Source organism: Pipra filicauda, unplaced genomic scaffold (genome assembly GCF_003945595.2).
Source record: "Pipra filicauda isolate LSUMZ 115617 unplaced genomic scaffold, ASM394559v2 scaffold510_size705862_pilon, whole genome shotgun sequence".
Taxonomy (NCBI): Eukaryota; Metazoa; Chordata; class Aves; order Passeriformes; family Pipridae; genus Pipra; species Pipra filicauda.
The window spans coordinates 655615-673556 of NW_024104655.1; the positions used below are offsets into that span (position 1 = coordinate 655615).

Here is a 17942-nt window from a genome sequence, read left to right on the forward strand (position 1 = left end):
TGTTTGCCTTACAGGCTTCTCTCCTTCCTGGGGTGAGCAGAAAACAATGTTTTTACATCTGTGCTTGCCCTGAAAGTATATTTTCAAGATAACATTTCTCCTTTTATTTGAGAACATTTCTAGTTGATTTTACTCCTCTGAAAATATATTTCTTTCTGATAAATGTGTTCATTTGGAGACAGATAATGAATCCTGAGTACATATTTGTGCTGAGCTGATTGATGGTGCTGGATGACTTGCTCTCTCTTAATTGAATGCAAGTGGAGCATGAAAGCAAGGAAGTCACTGAGGTGTGAAATGATGTGGGTTTCCACTAATGAGGAGATAATTCTGCATGTCAAAGAAGTCACCTGCCTCTTGCCTTGGGGCTGTGATCACAAACACGTTCTCTGTGACTCCACACTCCTCAGATTTTCAGAATCTGGCTGTGCTACAGGATAAGTCAGGGATCATTCAGCATGTTGAAGGCCAAGGCTTTTCCCTTTCCCTTCCTTGGGATCTCTGTAAAGAAAGATTGCTCAAGTTCTTTCTGCCCTAGTGTTTAACTAAGGTTGTGTGTCCCCCTCCACTTTTTTCTGCATGTATCCCAATGCCTGTTTTTAACTGATCTTTAACAGGGTTCTGCTGTGGCTGATTTCTGCCTTTGGCTGTGTTTGTGATAGTTGGCATGGATTCACTCCTGGTTTGTGGCAGAAGCAGTGACTGATGGGCTGCAGTACAGACAAAAGGCATGTTTGAGGCTGAGGGTTCAAATCCTCACCGATGTAAATTAGCAAAGCTCTTTGCTCTCATCAAAGAGAACTGATTTACATCAACTGAGGATGTGCCCTTTCTCTGCTGGAAGCATTTGAGCTCAGCTCTGGTTGTTGCTCTGGACCTGCTGTTATTGTGGTTCTGGGAGAACCATGGTGTGCTTGGTGATGCTGCCTCTGCTTTTGGCCTGGATTCAGTCTCCAAGAAAAGGAGAACTCCTCCTTTTTCTCTGCTCTTGGAGCTCCTCAATGCAAAGCACACAAACTGTGCTGAAGCAGATGTAGTTTGGTTTATTTGGGTGTTTATCATCAGCAAATTTCAACTTGTGTTTTACCTTCTAGTCACACCTGGAGAATCTATCAGTGCAACCTCATTTAATCCTCTCAGTTATTTAAGCACCCTCAGCACTGATTCTCCTGCTCTGGTTTTGGTGTCCTTTGACCTGCCCAGCTCAGAAGTCACTGAGCTCTTCATTACCTCAATATAACTCCCAAGACCTTCAGAAGTTTCCCCCTGAAAGGGTGTGAGGGATTTGATCAGTTCTTTATCACTCTGAAAGACCTGAGCAGTTTGAACAGAACACAGGAATATTTTTGCTGGGAAACCATCAAGGAAACAGAAATCCCCAGTCTCCCAGCTGGCACAAATTCCAGATTAACCTCCATGGAAGCACTCAAGGCCAGCTCTCTCAGTCCCTGGAAGCCATAGCTACTACAGGTATTTTCCATGGATTCATGAGCCATGTGTTCCTTTGCTGCTTTAAAATACAGACCTTCATTTCCATGTGGCTGTTCCACTGCAGAGATTCTGGGCTTTGTGAGTGATGCATTTCCTCTTAGTTGGTTTATTCTTCCTTTTGCATGGGATAAAACTCTTCTTGTTATGGAATGAGAGCCTTGAGTGATGCAGAAAATGCCCCATTCAGCTTTTAAGGTGATGTAGCATCAAATCTCTCTTCAAATTGCATGTAAAGAGAGATTTTGATGCATTTGCTATTGGTAAGGCATGTGAGAATAGCAAAATGCTGCAGGTGTTTGTCTGGGATGTGGTTCAAGTACAAGAAAGATTACAAGCAGTTTGCAGCGTTGGCATGGAAGTGGCGATGTCAGAGAAGAAAAAAAAAAGATTGTAACACATTGGGAGTTACCTTTCTGAAAACGTTTTTTCCACCTCTTACCTCATTATGTGAATTTCATGAGGAATTAAACCTATAGACACAGGGCTGAGATCAATAATCATCAAAGTACCAGTGTGTAAGTTCAGATCTGGAGACTAATGACTGCCTTTGTCCATCTCTCAAACCCAAACTGCCAACAGGAGGTAAAATATTTACATGGAAACACACAGATCATTTCCCACCAACTACAAGGCCACAACAGCCTCATCTCTCAATGGTTTGTTCTCTCTTTTTTTTTTATTGAAGTAAGAAACATCATCCCTCGCTATTTCTTGTGACAGTGGGTGTTTTGTCATCTCTAATGGATGCTGTAATTAATGAGGCTTTTGGAGGTCTCCAGATTGGTTCATGATTTCATGTGAGAATCTCTTGGTGCCTAGAGAGCATGAGGGGGTCATGTTGCTTCTGTCTCAGATGTGCATGAGGAACAAATGGGAGGAAAAGGGACTCTGCATCTTGAAGAAGAATGAGCATTCTTCAGAGAAACCTGAATTGTTTTAACCTGTGCTGATAATATACTGATAATATACTCATTATAATCAACATCAAGATTTAGCCTTACTGTAACTTTTGTTTCATTTTCATTTTAAGGGAATGTGTTTGTTTTCTTTGTTTCTGTTGCCACCAACAGATCATTATTTCTGATAACCAGTTCCTTTGTTGCCCTGCTTTCTCTTTTCCAGATAACAGTGATATTTTGACAGGATTCATATTTTACCTCAGTGAATCTTCTTTCTGTTCCTTGTAAAGCCAGACAGCTCTGGATTAATGCATTTTTTTGTTGCTGAACATCATTGTTCTTTCATAAACAATCTCTTTCCTTCTAGCAGGATGGGAAAAACTCATCAAAACTTCTATGTTCCTGAGTCGTAGCAATTTACTGATTTATTAATGAATCTCACTGAATATAACTGTGATACATGACTGCTCAACTTCTGAAAATCCAACCCCAGCTGCCTCTGAGCAGTCAGACAATAATCACTTTGTTTTTACAAGGAGCAAATTTAGCTGAGTGATGCTGCTGAGCCTGATTTTCATTTATTCCAGAGCTCCTTTAACTCCTGTCATAAAATATGCAGAAAGCTTAAGTTGAAGTTTACAATTGGCAAATCAGATCCACTCCCCTTCATGCAGCACTTCTTGAAATTCTTAGTCAAGCAAAATGGGATTATTCAGAGAGACTCTGTTCTTATTATAGTGTTTATGTGTCAACAATGCAAATAAATAAGAAATGTGCTAGAAAGTCTTTGTAACCCTCAGGTCAGTGATAGCTCAAGTAGAAAAAAACAGATATAACTCTGTCATTGCCCCATGTCACTGCTGATGTTAAGAAGTCAGTTGTATTTCCTTTGGAACAAAGGACTTTCTATTCTTGCTGAGAAAATGAGCTCAGCTTTCAGATTTAACAGCATCAGAGATTTAAGAGCTCTGATGGTTCCCAACTTCCTTGGCCACCCCCGTGGTGGCTTCTGAGAATGTTCATCGCTGTGAATGCACATTTCAATTTTAGATTAATAGCAGGAACTCTGAAAATCCAACCTCCTGTGCCTGCAGGAAGTGTTTTGTGCACAGAATAATGTGATATAAGGAAGACAAATCCATTTATAGACGTGCAAACACGGGGGAATTTTCCTCCTCTTTATTGTTTTGTAATAGAAATAGTTTGGAAGCATAAACAGCATCATTCATGTGGACACAATTAAAAACATAAACATCTGAATCCCAACTGCTCTAAACTCAGTGTCTTCCTGTCCTGACACCACAGTTACTTCAGAATGGCAAACATTGAGTTGTTAGGAGTGTAGCAGAGTGATTACAGTAATATTTGTCTCATAGGGAGTTGTTGGCAAAACACTGGCAGGTGTAAGGTGGTTTCTGTGAGCAGTCTTTTAGTATTAATGTGGGTAATATTAATTATTGCAGTTCTTTTCTTACTTTTCTATTTTACCATGTCTCTAAAGAGACTTTACTTGTAGTTCTCTCCAGAGAGACTTTACTCACAGTTATCTGGGGCAGCTGAGAATGTAAATGTGTGTGAGGGCATCTCTGTGAAATGCAGTAACCCAGAACATCATTAAACAGTCCGACATCACCCCTGCCCTGTAACCCGAGTAACAGATTGACTCTCTGTCCTTATCCAGAGGAGGAACCCGAGCTTGGGAAGCTGTCAGTCTCCAAGGCTGGCTGGGATGGTTTCCAGCTCACCTGGACAGCAGACGACGGGGCCTATGAGAGCTTTGTCATCCAGGTGCAGGAGGCTGGGAACCCCGAGGAGAGCCGGAATGTCACAGTCCCGGGGGGGCTGCGCTCTGGGAATGTCACAGGCCTCAGGGCCAACACCCCCTATAACATCACACTCCACGGGGTGATCAGAGGCCGCAGGACCACCCCCCTTTCTGTTGAGACCACCACAGGTATCTCTCCGAGTCGCTCCTCCAGCCCCGTGTTCTTCCCAGCCAGGGATGGGAGCCAGAGCTATTCCAGCTGCTGGCTGGCTCTGCATGGGGGCACTGAGCTCCTTAAAGCCTGGCTGAACATCTCTGGCGTGGAAAGGTCTCAAGGTCAGACTTTCCAGCGAGAGTGTCAGTGCCCTCGTGCAGCCCTTCCCCTGTAGGAATGCTTTCCCTCTTCCCAGCTCAGAATGGCTTGTTTTGTTCCCTTTGCTCACTCACCTGCTGGTTGGCACTAACACCAAACCCAGCTGGCTGTTGTACATGCTTGGAAAAGCCCAGGTTGCCTGGTAAAATTATAAAAATCCTTTCTCTACAGCCCAGATTATCAAAGCCAGGGAGTGTGTTTAGTTTTTTTTCCCTTCAGAAGCTTCCTCTGAAATTTTGCAGTAGCTTCTGTGTAAATTTGAACTCAGGGGGGCATAGTGTGTGTATCTGCCTCAAGGGCAGGGACAAACATCTTCTATGTGTTCTCATATAGAAAAGAACACAAATTAATTATTACTAAGAGTAGTATCATATATTAAGTCATCTAAGGTCATTAAACAGTCTGATTGGGCTGAAACAAATATAATGCAAGAAGATCAAATTCAGAACTACCCTGGTATAAAAGTGACTTGAAAGAAGGAAGGCCATCCTTTCATTATCAGAATGTTGCCTGAAGCTCACCAAGAGCCACAAAAATAATTTCCTGGCTGTTCCTGTGAAAGGCAGCAGTTTTAAATGAGAACTTGGACTGTGAGAGGTAAATATCTACTTCCATTTATCCTCGTGGCTCACTGCTCCTTCCTGGTGTTCTGATCATGGTTAATGAACAGAGCATGAATTAATTGGCACTAAAGGAGCACCAGTGGCTCTTCCTTCAGATAATTTCTTGTAGACAACATCTTCTGCCTCTGGGCTTCCTTACAGACCTTGGCAACCTCCTGTCATTGTGAGACAGCCAGAGCTGGCTCATGCTTGATTTCCAAGCACATATTACCCAGCCCAGAAGGGGATGAAAGTCCATGTAAGAACTAATCAGAATTAAAACATGAGATGCAGCAGAGCTGGATGGTTCCAACAGTGCTTTAGGCAGAGATGTGTCTGGCACCAGGCTCTTGCCTTGGGCTGTGTCCCACTAGAAGTGTTGTGCTTTGAGGGTCCTGAGTGGGAGCTGGTGGCAGATTCCCACTGAAAACAGACCAGCCTGGCTGGAAAAACAAAGGAACAGACATCATGGGTGTCCTGCTTAAATCTGCAAAGTGCTCTCTTTCTCTTAAACCAGTGAAAACAGCAGAGGATGCCCTGCTGAGGTTTTCCCTTCCCTTTCTGGGTCTGCTCAGCACCAGGCTTTTCAGAATTTTCCCTTCTAGGGGCTTCCAATTATCAGAATTTTCTGCCCCTTCCTGTGGCTTTACAGGGATGTCCACAGAGAGGAGGAAACCCCAAGGCAGCTATCCCTGTTTTGCATTTTGTCTCCAGCTCCAAAATTACAAACCAGCTTTTACTGGCTTAACCTGAAAGGGGAAGTGGCAAACAAACCCCAACCTTTTCCTTTGGATAAAGCAGTACCTCCAGTTTTACCTTCTCCTAAAACTGACTTTTCTAAATGGATTCAGAGAAGTTTTTTTGCATCTGCTTTCGTGCTCAGACCTCAAAGATGTATGGCTGCTCCTGCAGATAGGGGGAACAGCCATGGCTTTAAAGCTTACTTTATTTTTTAGTCTTATTTAACAGTTTGTGCTGCTTTCATTTGATTTCTTCCCCTTAGTACCCATCTGCTTGTAGCAAGCTTTTACTCACACCCCCCGTTGTCCAGCTTGGAGTGCTGCCAGCATGGGCAGAGAGGAGCATTTGTGAGCAGCAGGAGGAGGTGCAGGGCTGTCCCTTCTGACCAGTGTTGTTTCCCTCCTCAGGAGAGCACCCCGAAGTTGGTGAGCTCATGGTTTCCGACATTACTCCCGAAAGCTTCAACCTTTCCTGGACAACCAGCGGGGCCTTCGACGCCTTTACTATTGAAATTATTGATTCTAACAGGTTGCTGGAGCCCATGGAGTTCAACCTCTCAGGCAATTCAAGGACTGCTCATATCTCAGGGCTTTCTCCCAGCACTGATTTCATTGTCTACCTCTCTGGGATCTCTCGTGGTTTCCGCACACAGGCAATAAGTGCTGCAGCTACAACAGGTACATGAACCTCCCTCGCTGCTAACTTCATTTTTTCTAACTCTTCCTTACAGGTTGTGCCCCTTTCCCTGCCCTCAGCTCCCCCACCAATCCACTGCCAAACTCTCTACCTCATTGATTGACACCTTCTAAGGAAGACCAGCCTGGGACCTTTTGAATTTTTTGAATGTTAACCCACCAAAATCCATCCAGCAAAGTCAGTCAGTCACGCTGTGCTGTGATTTGAGTCACACGATAAGGTTGTTCAAACATTGAGGTTGGGGCAACCTCCGAGGCAGATGAGAAGCAAAACACATTTCCCAAGAACCAAGAGGGAGATGATTCATTATATTCACCCTTCAACACATGTTTGCATCTGTCACACAGCCCAGAGCAGACACTATTTGTCTCAAATAAGCTGATTTCTGCACACAGTTTTTATCCTGAGTCTCTAAATAGATGTCAGGCACGTTTCAGTCTGTGCCAGCAGGATCCTGCAAGGCACATTCACTGCTTGAATTCAGCTTCAGTGTTCCGTTTACATTGGAGGAGAGATTGAAAAAGTCCATTTGACTTGATGTCAGTGACTGGAATAGGCAGGCATTTAGTTGTTGGCACACTGCACAGCTCGAGGCTTTACAGCTGACAGTTTTTCCAGAAAAGACAGGGAAGTCAAACGTTCAGTGTGCTTTAGCCAAGGACAGTGTGAGAGGCTGGACTGCAGGAACAGAAGGTGCATTCTCACTGTATAGGCAGATAAGAGCTCATGCTGGGATCATTTCATATCTGTGCCAAGTTTTGCCTGCTGACATGATCTTAGGAAAAGTTACCATGGCAATTTGTCACAGCAATAGGTTAATGTGGTAGATGAAAGCAGAATATCACATCTCAGCTATCAGGTAAGGCAGTTTGAGTTTCCAGCGTCAGCAGACTGGGAACATCCTCACTGAATGATGGGTGGCATGTTCAGGGTGACTGCAGGGGTGATGATATAAAAAACATGGAGAAACTCAAGGCTAGCTGACCTTTGTGACCACTGGTCATGTAAATTCAAGCTTCTATATGAATTTATTTTGTTGCTTTGGCTTTTAATAACTGCGATACATTTCCGTTTGTTTTTCTTCCCGTAGTAGAGGAACCTCTCCTTAGCAAACTCACTGTATCAAATGCTACCTCAGACAGCCTGTCACTCACGTGGGAAGCACAGGACAATGCCTTTGACCATTTTATCCTAGAGGTCAGGAACTCTGACTTCCCTTTGGACTCCCTGGTGCTCACAGTGCCGGGGGCCTCCCGGCGCTATGTGGTGACCAACCTCAAAGCTGCCACTAATTACACTGTCCAGCTCCATGGTGTAATTGATGGGCAAGGTGGGCAGACCCTGACAGCACTGGCAACCACAGGTATTTCACTGTTTCACCTTCCAGGTTTGCTTTTCATTCTTCTTTCTTTCGCTGTCCACCGAACTGCTCTAAAACGTGGCTCCAACTCGTCATCGTTCCTGTGGTAAATTGTAGGGAGACCGCTCTGAAATACACTGAGAATGCTCAGAAAAAGAGATCTGAGGCAATGGAAAAGGCTGAAAAAGTGCCCCCAGCATTAAGAGAGTGGTAAATCATGATTGGTTTCCTTATATATACACTTCTCTGCAAGTCCTGTGTATATATAATTGACCTGCTCCAGGCAGTTGATGTTTTTCATGGAGCATCTTTGCACTTGATCCTGAATGAAGTTGCTGTTCATCCCACCCTCACTTGCCTTGCTGTGGGTGGGAGGCCTTCATGTCTTTCTCAGCCTGGAGAGGCACCTGCATGTCATTTTTGTTCTTTCTTGAAACCAAATGTCTCCCAAGACATTTGCATCTCTTGTGGGAGTTTCATGCAGCATGTGAGATGACCAACCAAAACTGCATGGAGTGGTTCTGGTTCTCATGTTCTTCTCTGCCCAGTATTTTTGTGTGTTCCCAGAAGAGAGCAGGGCTCAAAAAGCAAGGTCTCCCTTTCCTGATGGTCATCCCACCACTCTCACTTGCATTGCTGCCTTTGAATCTCTGTGACCTGTCTTGTCCCACTGGATGTCACAGCTTTTCCCGTGGTGATTCCACATGGCAGGAGATCACTAAGACTTGCCTGAAGAGATAACTTCCATTTGTGTTGCATGTAGCACTCTCTGGAGTCAGGTTGCCATGATGGGAACGTGCCTGACCGGATGCAAGTGGCATGTGAAGGAATGTGGCCGTGCCAGGATGAGTTTGGAAAGGTTCTGTTTGCCCTCTCTGACCTGCATGTGAGGGCTCCGTGCCCGGTTTCCATGGATTCTCCACCCAACCCTGTTTGCCTTGTGGATATTCTCATCCCCTCTGTCTTCAGGAGTACCAGGCTTCCATGGTGACACCTTCCTGTCAGCCATGAAGGCACTGATGGTCACTGGTTGGTAGCATGACCTCTGCATGTGTCCTTAATCGGGGCCACTTGCACTCACCTCTTCCTACAAAACTCCAGGGAAGAAGGAGGACTATTATTTAAAAGTCTTGCCATGAGGGACAGGAGTAAAAGTTGGAACATCTTGCAGCAGTTCATGTTTTAGTCAAGAAGAAGATTTCATTCTTTCCTCATTCTCTCTGTTGGTGGGATGCATCTTTCTGGCTTTTCTCCCAGCATGAATCACTTAAATAGTTGTTTTTCTGTGTCTCACTGGCTGCATTTCCCAAGGTGTTCTTGGTTTGTACTCAATTGGCAAGAGAAAAAACAGTAACTCAGCCCAGAGAGCAGCCACAGGATTCTCTGACCATCTGACTGCTGGGTCGTGTTTGTGCTCTCTCTGTGCTTTAATGCATCTTTAATGATTTTATGCTGTAAAACAGAATGGGTAAGGAGCTCTCTCACTCCTGGAGGACAAATTCTTCCCCTGGCAGGGGAGAGATGTGATTTTGACTTTCCTCCTGCAGCAAAGTCTTGGCTTCTTAAGGAAGCGACCACTGAAGAATCAGAAAGGAGAGCAACAGCAGGGCTGTTTATTTTTCAGTCTATCAGATATTCCCTGATTGTGCCTGATCAGAGGATGAGGAACACCTTATCTGTGGAGCCCAGGGAGGTTTTGGTCTGAGATTAGTGCTGAGATAATCACTGTTAGGACTGAAACCCTTCATAAACTTCAGGGTCCAAAAATAGAAGTATTTACAACTCCAGGCAACAGAAACACTAAACAGAAGCTGAACTGGGATTTCAAGGATTCCTGCCTGAAATCTACTTTATCTATTTTGGAATTGTTGAGGGTTTGTATTCCCATCAAATCCCCAGTGTGGAATTCCTGTAATTTGTAAGGTTTAACCACAGAGCTGTGCTCTGTTGGTGCTTCTGTAAATCAAGCCCACAGTTCATTAGGTAAATTGAGTTGATTTAAGAAAATTGAATGAAAATATAATTTTAAAGCCAGCACTAATTTCAGTGGCTTCTTTCCAAAACCTGACAAAGCAGCTCTTGCAATGCTTATTATTATTATTATTATTATTATTATTATTATTATTATTCAACCACTGCAAAGCAAGGCTAAAAGGTTCTGAGCATCTCTGAACCTCCTGTGCTGATTCCCCCAGCCCCTCACAGCGTAACTGTCTCTTCACCTGTGTTCCTTTCTCCCTCAGAGGCTGAGCCACAGCTGGGCACCCTCACCCTCACAAACGTTACCCCTGACAGCTTCAACCTCTCCTGGACCACCAGAGATGGGCCCTTTGCCAAGTTTGTTATTCCCATTAGAGTTTCCCAGGCAGCTCAGGAGCCCCGGGAGCTCACGGTGTCGGGGGGCACCCGCAGCACCCACATCTCAGGCCCCCTAAATTACACTGGCTGTGACATGAACATTAAAGGCACCACCAGGGCGGGTGTTCACACACAGCCCCTCACTGCTCTTGTCCTGACAGGTACCTGCTTAAAGCTTTGGAGTCTGTTTGTTAGCTCGAGGAAATGAATATCCCACTGTGGATGATGAAAAGGACTCTGCAGAGCTGAGCATCCCGTCCAGTTTCTTTGCAAACTTAGGGCAAGGAGGGGTCAGACCAGGCATGTTGACCTTAAAAAAATTCCTAGGAGCGGTACTAGGGTAAAGGGAGTTAAAATGTCAGGTTGGATGGGGCTTGGAGTAAAGGCCTGGAGCGACAGGACAAGGGAGAATGTTTTAGATGGGATATATGGAAGGAATTCCTCCCTGGGAGGGTGGGGAGGCCCTGGCACAGGTTGCCCAGAGAAACTGTGGCTGCCCCATCCCTGGAAGTGTCCAAGGCCAGGTTGGATGGGGCTTGGAGCAACCTGGGCTAGTGGAAGGTGTCCCTGCCCATGGCAGGGGGTGGGATGAGATGAGCTTTAAGGTCCCTTCCAACCCAAAACATTCTGGATTAAGAGCCCTCTGGAGTCTTTCTCACATCTCTAATAATATTTTTAATGCCTGAGGTTTGAGGGGAAAATTTGCATCTGTAGTTGCACCTGAAGGATCCCAGAGAGACTTGGATTTTAGAAGATCTTCTATCCCATGGTGTCCCCTCAGCACATCCCTTATGTCTGAGTATTTTTGCCTGAGTTTTGACTGGGATCAGCCTCCTAAATGATTGAATAAACATCACAGAGTTCACCTTCTATGAATCATGTGGCCAGTGTGTGCCACTGGAAAAGAATCATAGAAACACAGACTGATTTGGAAATTGGGATTGAGAGAGGAGGCTTCCCACAAGGGAAGCAAGGGAAACATGGGACACCCTGCTCAGCAGGAGGATGTGCCAGTGGCTCACAGAAACCTGCTGGTTCAGGGTGTTGGTGTCACCCAACACCCACCCCAGGAAAATCATTTCAGCAGTGTGGGCTCAGTATTTGTTTACTCACCCTCCCAGAGACAAACCCAAACTGTGAGTCTTTGGGATTGCTCGATTATAAGTGATTAAAATGCAAAACCATCTCAAAACAGAGTGAATTCGAGCTGAATCTCTGGCATCCAAATGTGTAAATATTAAAACATGAGGAGTTCCAAATTATAACACTTCAGGAGGGAATTTTTATGCCAAATTCCAACGACATCAGTTTCAGTGGTTGTGAAACGTGAAAACCAAACCCAAAGCCCTTTTCAGGAGAAGGTTCTGTCTTTAACTGACTGGTATTTTCTTAAGTGAGTGGAATTTGAGTGGCTGGAAGATGGGATGAGTCAGGTCCTGAGCCAGCAGAGCAGGTTTGACAAACAGTGCAGAGAAACACAAGCAATGCCTGGGCTGCAGGATCAAGGCCAGGGCTTAGCAGAGCAAGTTGATCTTCCTGTTTGACCTGTCAGATTTTGAGTGAGAAAAATACACCGAGAATCTTGTGAAATTTCAGCCTTTTTTTTTTTTCCCTGAGTCTTGGTGGATAAGTTTTGAAGAGTTGATCCCTGTCTTTTACCTTTGACTAAAGTCATGCTGATGTGAAAATTAAAAAAAACCCTCCCTGGAATTTCTTTAAGTTGTCAACATGCCCCGCTAGGTATGACTCTGACAGATTAATGTCCTGCTTCTGGCATCTCTGACCCCTCCACCACTGAAAATGAAAGCTGGGGATATTTATATGAAGTAGAGAGGTAAATACAGGAGCTGTGAGTGCCAAAGTTGAGGCTTGTCCCTGAAGCACTGATGGTGGAGATAACTGGAAGGAAATGAAAGTTTTTGTACAGCATTTCTAAGGCAGTTTTGGTCATAACTGTCTCCCAGTGCATGTTAACAGGAGAAACGAGCTTGGAAGGAATTTCAATGGAGCTTGAGTTGAGGTGCTGAGACACCCTTGATGAAAATTAAAAATTGAGCATCTAAGTGGAGACTCCATTGAAAATCCTCATCCTGTGGTCCTGGCTCTGCACTTCTATTCAATCCATGCTTTGAGGGAAAATGTGGTTTTTTACTTGGTGGAACCTGTGACACTTTCTAATTCATGATATTTTTCACTTTTTTTTTTTTTTTGTGTGTGTGTGTGTGTGTTTTTGCACCTTCCCTTCTTTCAGAGGCCATGCCCCCACTGGGAAACCTCACTGTGTCTGACATTAACCCCTATGGGTTCACAGTGTCATGGATGGCATCGGAGAATGCCTTTGACAGCTTTCTGGTGGTCGTGGTGGACTCTGGCAAGCTGCTGGACCCCCAGGAGTTCCTCCTTTCGGGAGCCCAGCGCCAACTGAAGCTTAAAGGCCTCATAACTGGCATTGGCTATGAGGTTGTGCTTTATGGCTTTGCCAAGGGGCACCAAACAAAGCCCCTGAGCGCTCTGGCTGTCACAGGTATTTTGATGTGAACAAATTGTTCTCCTCCACCCTCTCTTGCTTTCCTTCTCCCGTGGGAGACGTTTTGTGCCATCCATTTGCAAAGCAAACCTTGGCTTTTGCATCCTTCTCTGCATCGTGGCTCCACGTAACCCCTCGGGACTGGCAGGGGCACCAGGGGAACTCTGGTCCTTTTAACTTGTTTTCCTTTTGGTTTGATGAGGGATCCTGCAGAGGAGCATGTTGGGGCTCGAGGGGTGAAAGTGTCTGGTCTTGCAGATCCTTCTAACCAAAGTCTTTCAAGAAGAATGGCTGCATGTCTCGTTAACAAGAACGGGAGCTCCTCTTGTTAGCAGCTGCTGGGCACATCAGCATTCTCCAACAACATCAGCATCCTCCAACCTACCAACCATCAGGACCTTCAGGAGGTCATGGATCTCTTGCCATGGCCTCCTTCCTTTCCCTCTCTGTGTGGGTTCCACCCACAGCCTGTCGAGTGTGGTCATTGCCACCTGTAAAGTTGGCATCTCTCTCCACACAGCAGCTCATTTCCAGCCACATCAGAGCTGCTGTTCTCCAGCAGCACTTGAGCTTCCTCGGAAAATCCTTGCAGATCCTCTGGCCCCACAACCATCAGTTCTCATCTGCACGTGCAGCAGTAAAGCTGGGGGTTATCTGGTTGGAGGTTTGTGAGAAAATAAAGAGGAATGTCTGTCTGTGGAAGGAGGAATTGCACTGGAGATGCTGTAAGACAGTAGCAGCTCCAGCAGCATTTCTGTAGGTAATGAGGCCTGAGCACATTGAGTTAAAGATGCTTTGCAGGTAATTAATATTTTACGGCTCCTGGGATCCTTTTGAGTGGGTTCATTCACTTAAGACAGTAGGTCTTGCATTTGGATTGAAGTGTGCTGTGTGAGGGATGTGGATTTTCATGATTCCCCTTTGCTGCTTCAGCAGTTGTTTAACAGCAAAGGACTCATCTGACCAGAAGCATCAAGGATGCCAGAAGTGCATGACAAAAGGGGTTTGCATGGAGAAAAAGACTCTTTCCAGTGGCTTCTGTGTTGTTCTAACAGAGAGAGGCCTGACAGTGTTCCAGGCATGCCTGCAGTTCTATAACAAGCTTGTTTTTATTGTACATGAAGGTGTCACATAGGTAGGGAGGGAAAAATGCACCATTAGCATGTGTAACTTTGCATGTTGGAGGCAAAGGTTGTATGTCCATGCAGTGGATCTGCTGTTGGAGAGTGAAAGCTGGAATGGGCCTGCACACACTCACATTTATCCCCTTTGGTATGTTTATAACACTAATAATCTCTTTTATTTTTTTTTTTTTCACTAGCTGGCAGATTGTTTCCCTTGCTTTGAACTGTGGTTGGATTCTTGCAGTGTGCTATAGCCAGGCCTCAGGCAGGTCTCTGATCAACTCATTAAACCCCCATTTCTTCTCCCTGCTGCTATCTCCTCCTTTTTTTAGAAGCAGAACCCGAGGTCGACAACCTCCTGGTTTCAGATGCCACCCCGGATGGATTCCGCCTCTCCTGGACTGCAGATGACGGGGTTTTCAACAGTTTTGTTCTAAAAATCAGGGATACCAAGAGGAAATCCGACCCACTGGAGCTGATAATCCCAGGCCACGAGCGCACCCAGGACATAACAGGGCTCAAAGAGGGTACTGAGTACGAGATTGAGCTCTATGGACTTAGCAGTGGACAACGTTCCCAGCCTGTAAATGCAGTAGCAACCACAGGTATTGTCTCTGCAGTAGGAAAAGTGTAACCCATTAATTGCTGTTCTTTTCAGCACCTCTCATTTTCACAGCCAGCTCGTGCTGTTCCTGAGCTGTCTCCTGCATACCCCTTATCCACTGGCTCAATGTGGTTGTTTATAACCAGTCTCAGATTCTGCAGCTTCATCACTGTCTGTTTAACAGGGTTTAATTGAATTACTTTCATGATCTGGAATTAGGCAGCAGAGTCTGGCAGTTAAAGCGTTGTCTTTGAGGGCCAAGTAATATTGTCTCTGCATCAGCCTTTTTCAGGGATTTCTTGTGGCTAATTACATCTCAGCACTGCACAACAATTTACCTCCCTAGAAAAGAATTATGACAAAATGAATTTACCAGAGCCACTGAGAAGTTTTATTTATGCCTTTATCAGCAAAGGCCTAAGCACCATTAACTTAGACTGATCTTACTGGGAGCAACGTGTGCTCAATAATTCAAATTGACTTGAGTTTCTGGCAATATCAAAGGTCAGATTTGGGTTCATAATTGAAACATTTCATTTTGGCACATAAGAATGAAGTGCTTCAGTTTTTTTCCCCACCAAAGTCATGGTTTCATTTTGAAACATATTTAAACCTAAGGCAAATGAATCCGTGTCCCATGAGCCAAATTCACTCTTTTAAAAATTCTGAGCTTGCTGATACGAAAAAGTGGTTATTTCAAATCTGCTTCATTCCAGGAGGAGGGGAACAGGAAGGGGACAAGTCTCTGAGGGGAGACCTCATCAGGGTCTGCAACGTCCTCATGAGGGGCAGCTCTGAGCTCTGCTCTGGGTGAGCAGGGACAGCACCCAGGGAATGGCTGGAGCTGTGTCAGGGCAGGGTCAGGTTGGATCTCAGGAAAAGGTTCTTCCCCCAGAGGGTGGTTGGCACTGCCCAGGCTCCCCAGGGCAGTGGGCACAGCCCCAAGGCTGCCAGAGCTCCAGGAGGGTTTGGACAACGCTCTGAGGGCCAGGGTGGGATTGTTGGGGTGTCTGTGCAGGGTCAGGAGCTGGGCTGGATGATCCTGGTGAGTCCCTTCCAACTCAGGATGTGGTTCTAAGTCCAAAGTTCAGTGTGTGAGGAAGCCAACAGGAATCCCTAAAAGGGGTATTTTCCCAGCTGTAGCAGAACTCCAGGCAGCACCCAGGGAAAGGGCAGCAACAGCTCAGTATTGAGCAGCCTTTCCTAAAACAGCCTCCTGCTTCCCCCTGATTCTGGGGCCAGCACAGAAAGGCACATTTGTGCCCAGCTCCTCTGAGTGCCATCACATCCCTCAGATAAACAGCCAGGGCACACACTCACTCACCCAGACATTTACAGGAAGCAGGACCTGCATCCCTCACAAACCTCTGCTCTCTGGGCTCCTGCAGTTGGACTCTTAATGGAGAGGGATGTTTAAAGTCCACTGCACTTGGGAGCAGCATGTCCCCATGTTCCCTGACTTCCAGGATATTTATGGCAAACCACCAAGAGTTATCATTTTCCTCATGGCTACATTCTTATTCACTTCTTTCAGGGAGATTTATGGCACCTCCTGAAGCCAATAGCCCAAAAGATGTTTGTCAGCTGGAAACAGCCCGTGGATAATTGACAATAGAGCTGGAGCCACAAAAATCCAGCTCAATAATTCACATTGCAGGTTACACCACATTTGGGTGGTTGGGCTGCCAAGGCATCTAACTAATTTCTTTTTTAGGAGTTGATTATTGCACGAACATATGTATATTTATAGCATTTCCAGTGTGGTTGCAAAGAAATATTTCCATCCCTGAAGGGGTAATTCAAACAGGCTTGTATTCAGCCATGCTTGATTCTGGCCTTTGTAGAAGTGAACAAGGAATAAATCAGCTAGAAAATCTTTAGCTTTAGTGGAGGAGATAGAAAATAGCATTTTTCTATGTTTCTTGTGTTGGTCCTGCAGCTGGTACCTTGCTTGGAGGCTGAGGTGATCTGCCTTCCTCCCATCACACCAGGAATGTGATGGGAAACCACTAGGAATGGGAGGTGACAATAAATATCTTCCCACACCCATCACAAGGAGTTCTTCCTCCATAATTGACTCGCGTGTAAAAATGAACAGCAGCAGTTTCCCCCCAGAGCTGCTGACAATAATCCTCTTTAGGGTGCTGATGACACCCACTGTCCCTGCCCTCTGCAGCAGCCTGGCATTTTACCTTCATCAGTCCTGTGATGTAAAACATTGTAAAACCACTGCAGTGCAAGGCAGCAGCACACAGACCTGCAGGGTCTGACCAAGGTGGCACAGGGGGATTTGCCCACTGCTGCTCTCAGTTGGTGTCTTTCAGAAATCCCTCTGTAAAATGTCAGTTAAAGTGCATTTCAGCCCCCACCCTGGGGCCACAGCCCAGCTGTGGGCCACTTCATATCCTCTGTAGGAAATATGGGTTCCATGCTGCTACCTTCCTCTTCTCCTGATGATGGTTTGCCACACTGTGACAGCATTTTTCATCTGAGGTGATCCCAGAACACTTCACATGCTCTTTATATGTGATAAATGCAACCTGCTGCTTCCTGCTGCTTAGGAGAAGAAAGCCAGTGAACAGGAAACTCTAGTTTGTTGGGAATGAGATAACAATTAACAAAACCCATCCCTAATGAATAACAGCCGTGGGGGCTTTAGCAGACTCCCAGGAAGGTTCTGTCTCTCATACAGCTCTTGGAGAATGATGCTGGAGGATAAAGGTAATTAATTACCTGTACTTGCCCAAGAGATGAGCTGAGGTCCTCTATGAGTGACAAGCCAGAAGCACACTGGCCATTTTCTCTGCCTGCTTCATTTTGGCTTTCAGGTAGCTCAAGAAGATGATTTTCTTTGCTTCTTTTTAATTTCCCTGTGCTCAAAGGTATTACTCTCTCACATCTCTGGGACTCATTCCAAGACTGATGCTCTGATGGTCCATCAATGGACTTTTTTTTGCCAGGTTCTCTCCCAGGAAAGTTGCTGCTGTTTGTGGAAAACTCACGTAGTCAAAGCTCTTCTTACCACTGTTTGTTATGCACCTGGTACAGAAAACACTCATGAGCTCCGTGGAACTGTGCCCAGCAGAGTCCAAGTGGGATGGATTGGTTATTTCATTTCCTGGGAAAGGCTGGAATTCCCTGTGTGTGTGAAAATGGAGTGCTGGTCCATCTCTTTGGTCTCCAAAGAGCACTTTTCTTCAGCCACTCAGGGCACCTCTAATGTGAAGCCAAATCAATATGATTTTCACTTCTCTCTCTTGCCCAGTTTTTCTTTGTGCTCTTCAGCTTCCTTCAGACTGCCCTTCAAACAGGAACACCCTTGTGTGCCCTGTAGCCTTTCCAGCCCCACCTTGCTTTGTTATCTTTAATTCTTTTCTTCCCTTGGCTTTTCCACGTGAGCAA

The 17942-nt window shown here is 45.4% G+C and overlaps 1 protein-coding gene across 3 annotated transcripts in view; it reads left to right on the forward strand.

Moving 5' to 3' along the window:
• Positions 1 to 17942, forward strand: part of TNC (tenascin C) — a 72524-nt gene that overhangs the window by 40241 nt on the left and 14341 nt on the right. The window contains exons 11-13 of one of the 3 annotated variants that reach the window (XM_027750325.2): positions 4072 to 4344; positions 6279 to 6548; positions 14269 to 14541. The exons of 1 other annotated variant lie outside the window; for it this stretch is intronic. In XM_027750325.2, the coding sequence (XP_027606126.2) occupies positions 4072 to 4344; positions 6279 to 6548; positions 14269 to 14541 (816 nt within the window). The remainder of the gene's footprint in view (positions 1 to 4071; positions 4345 to 6278; positions 6549 to 14268; positions 14542 to 17942) is intronic. One more of the 3 variants, XM_027750338.2, reaches the window with a different exon arrangement.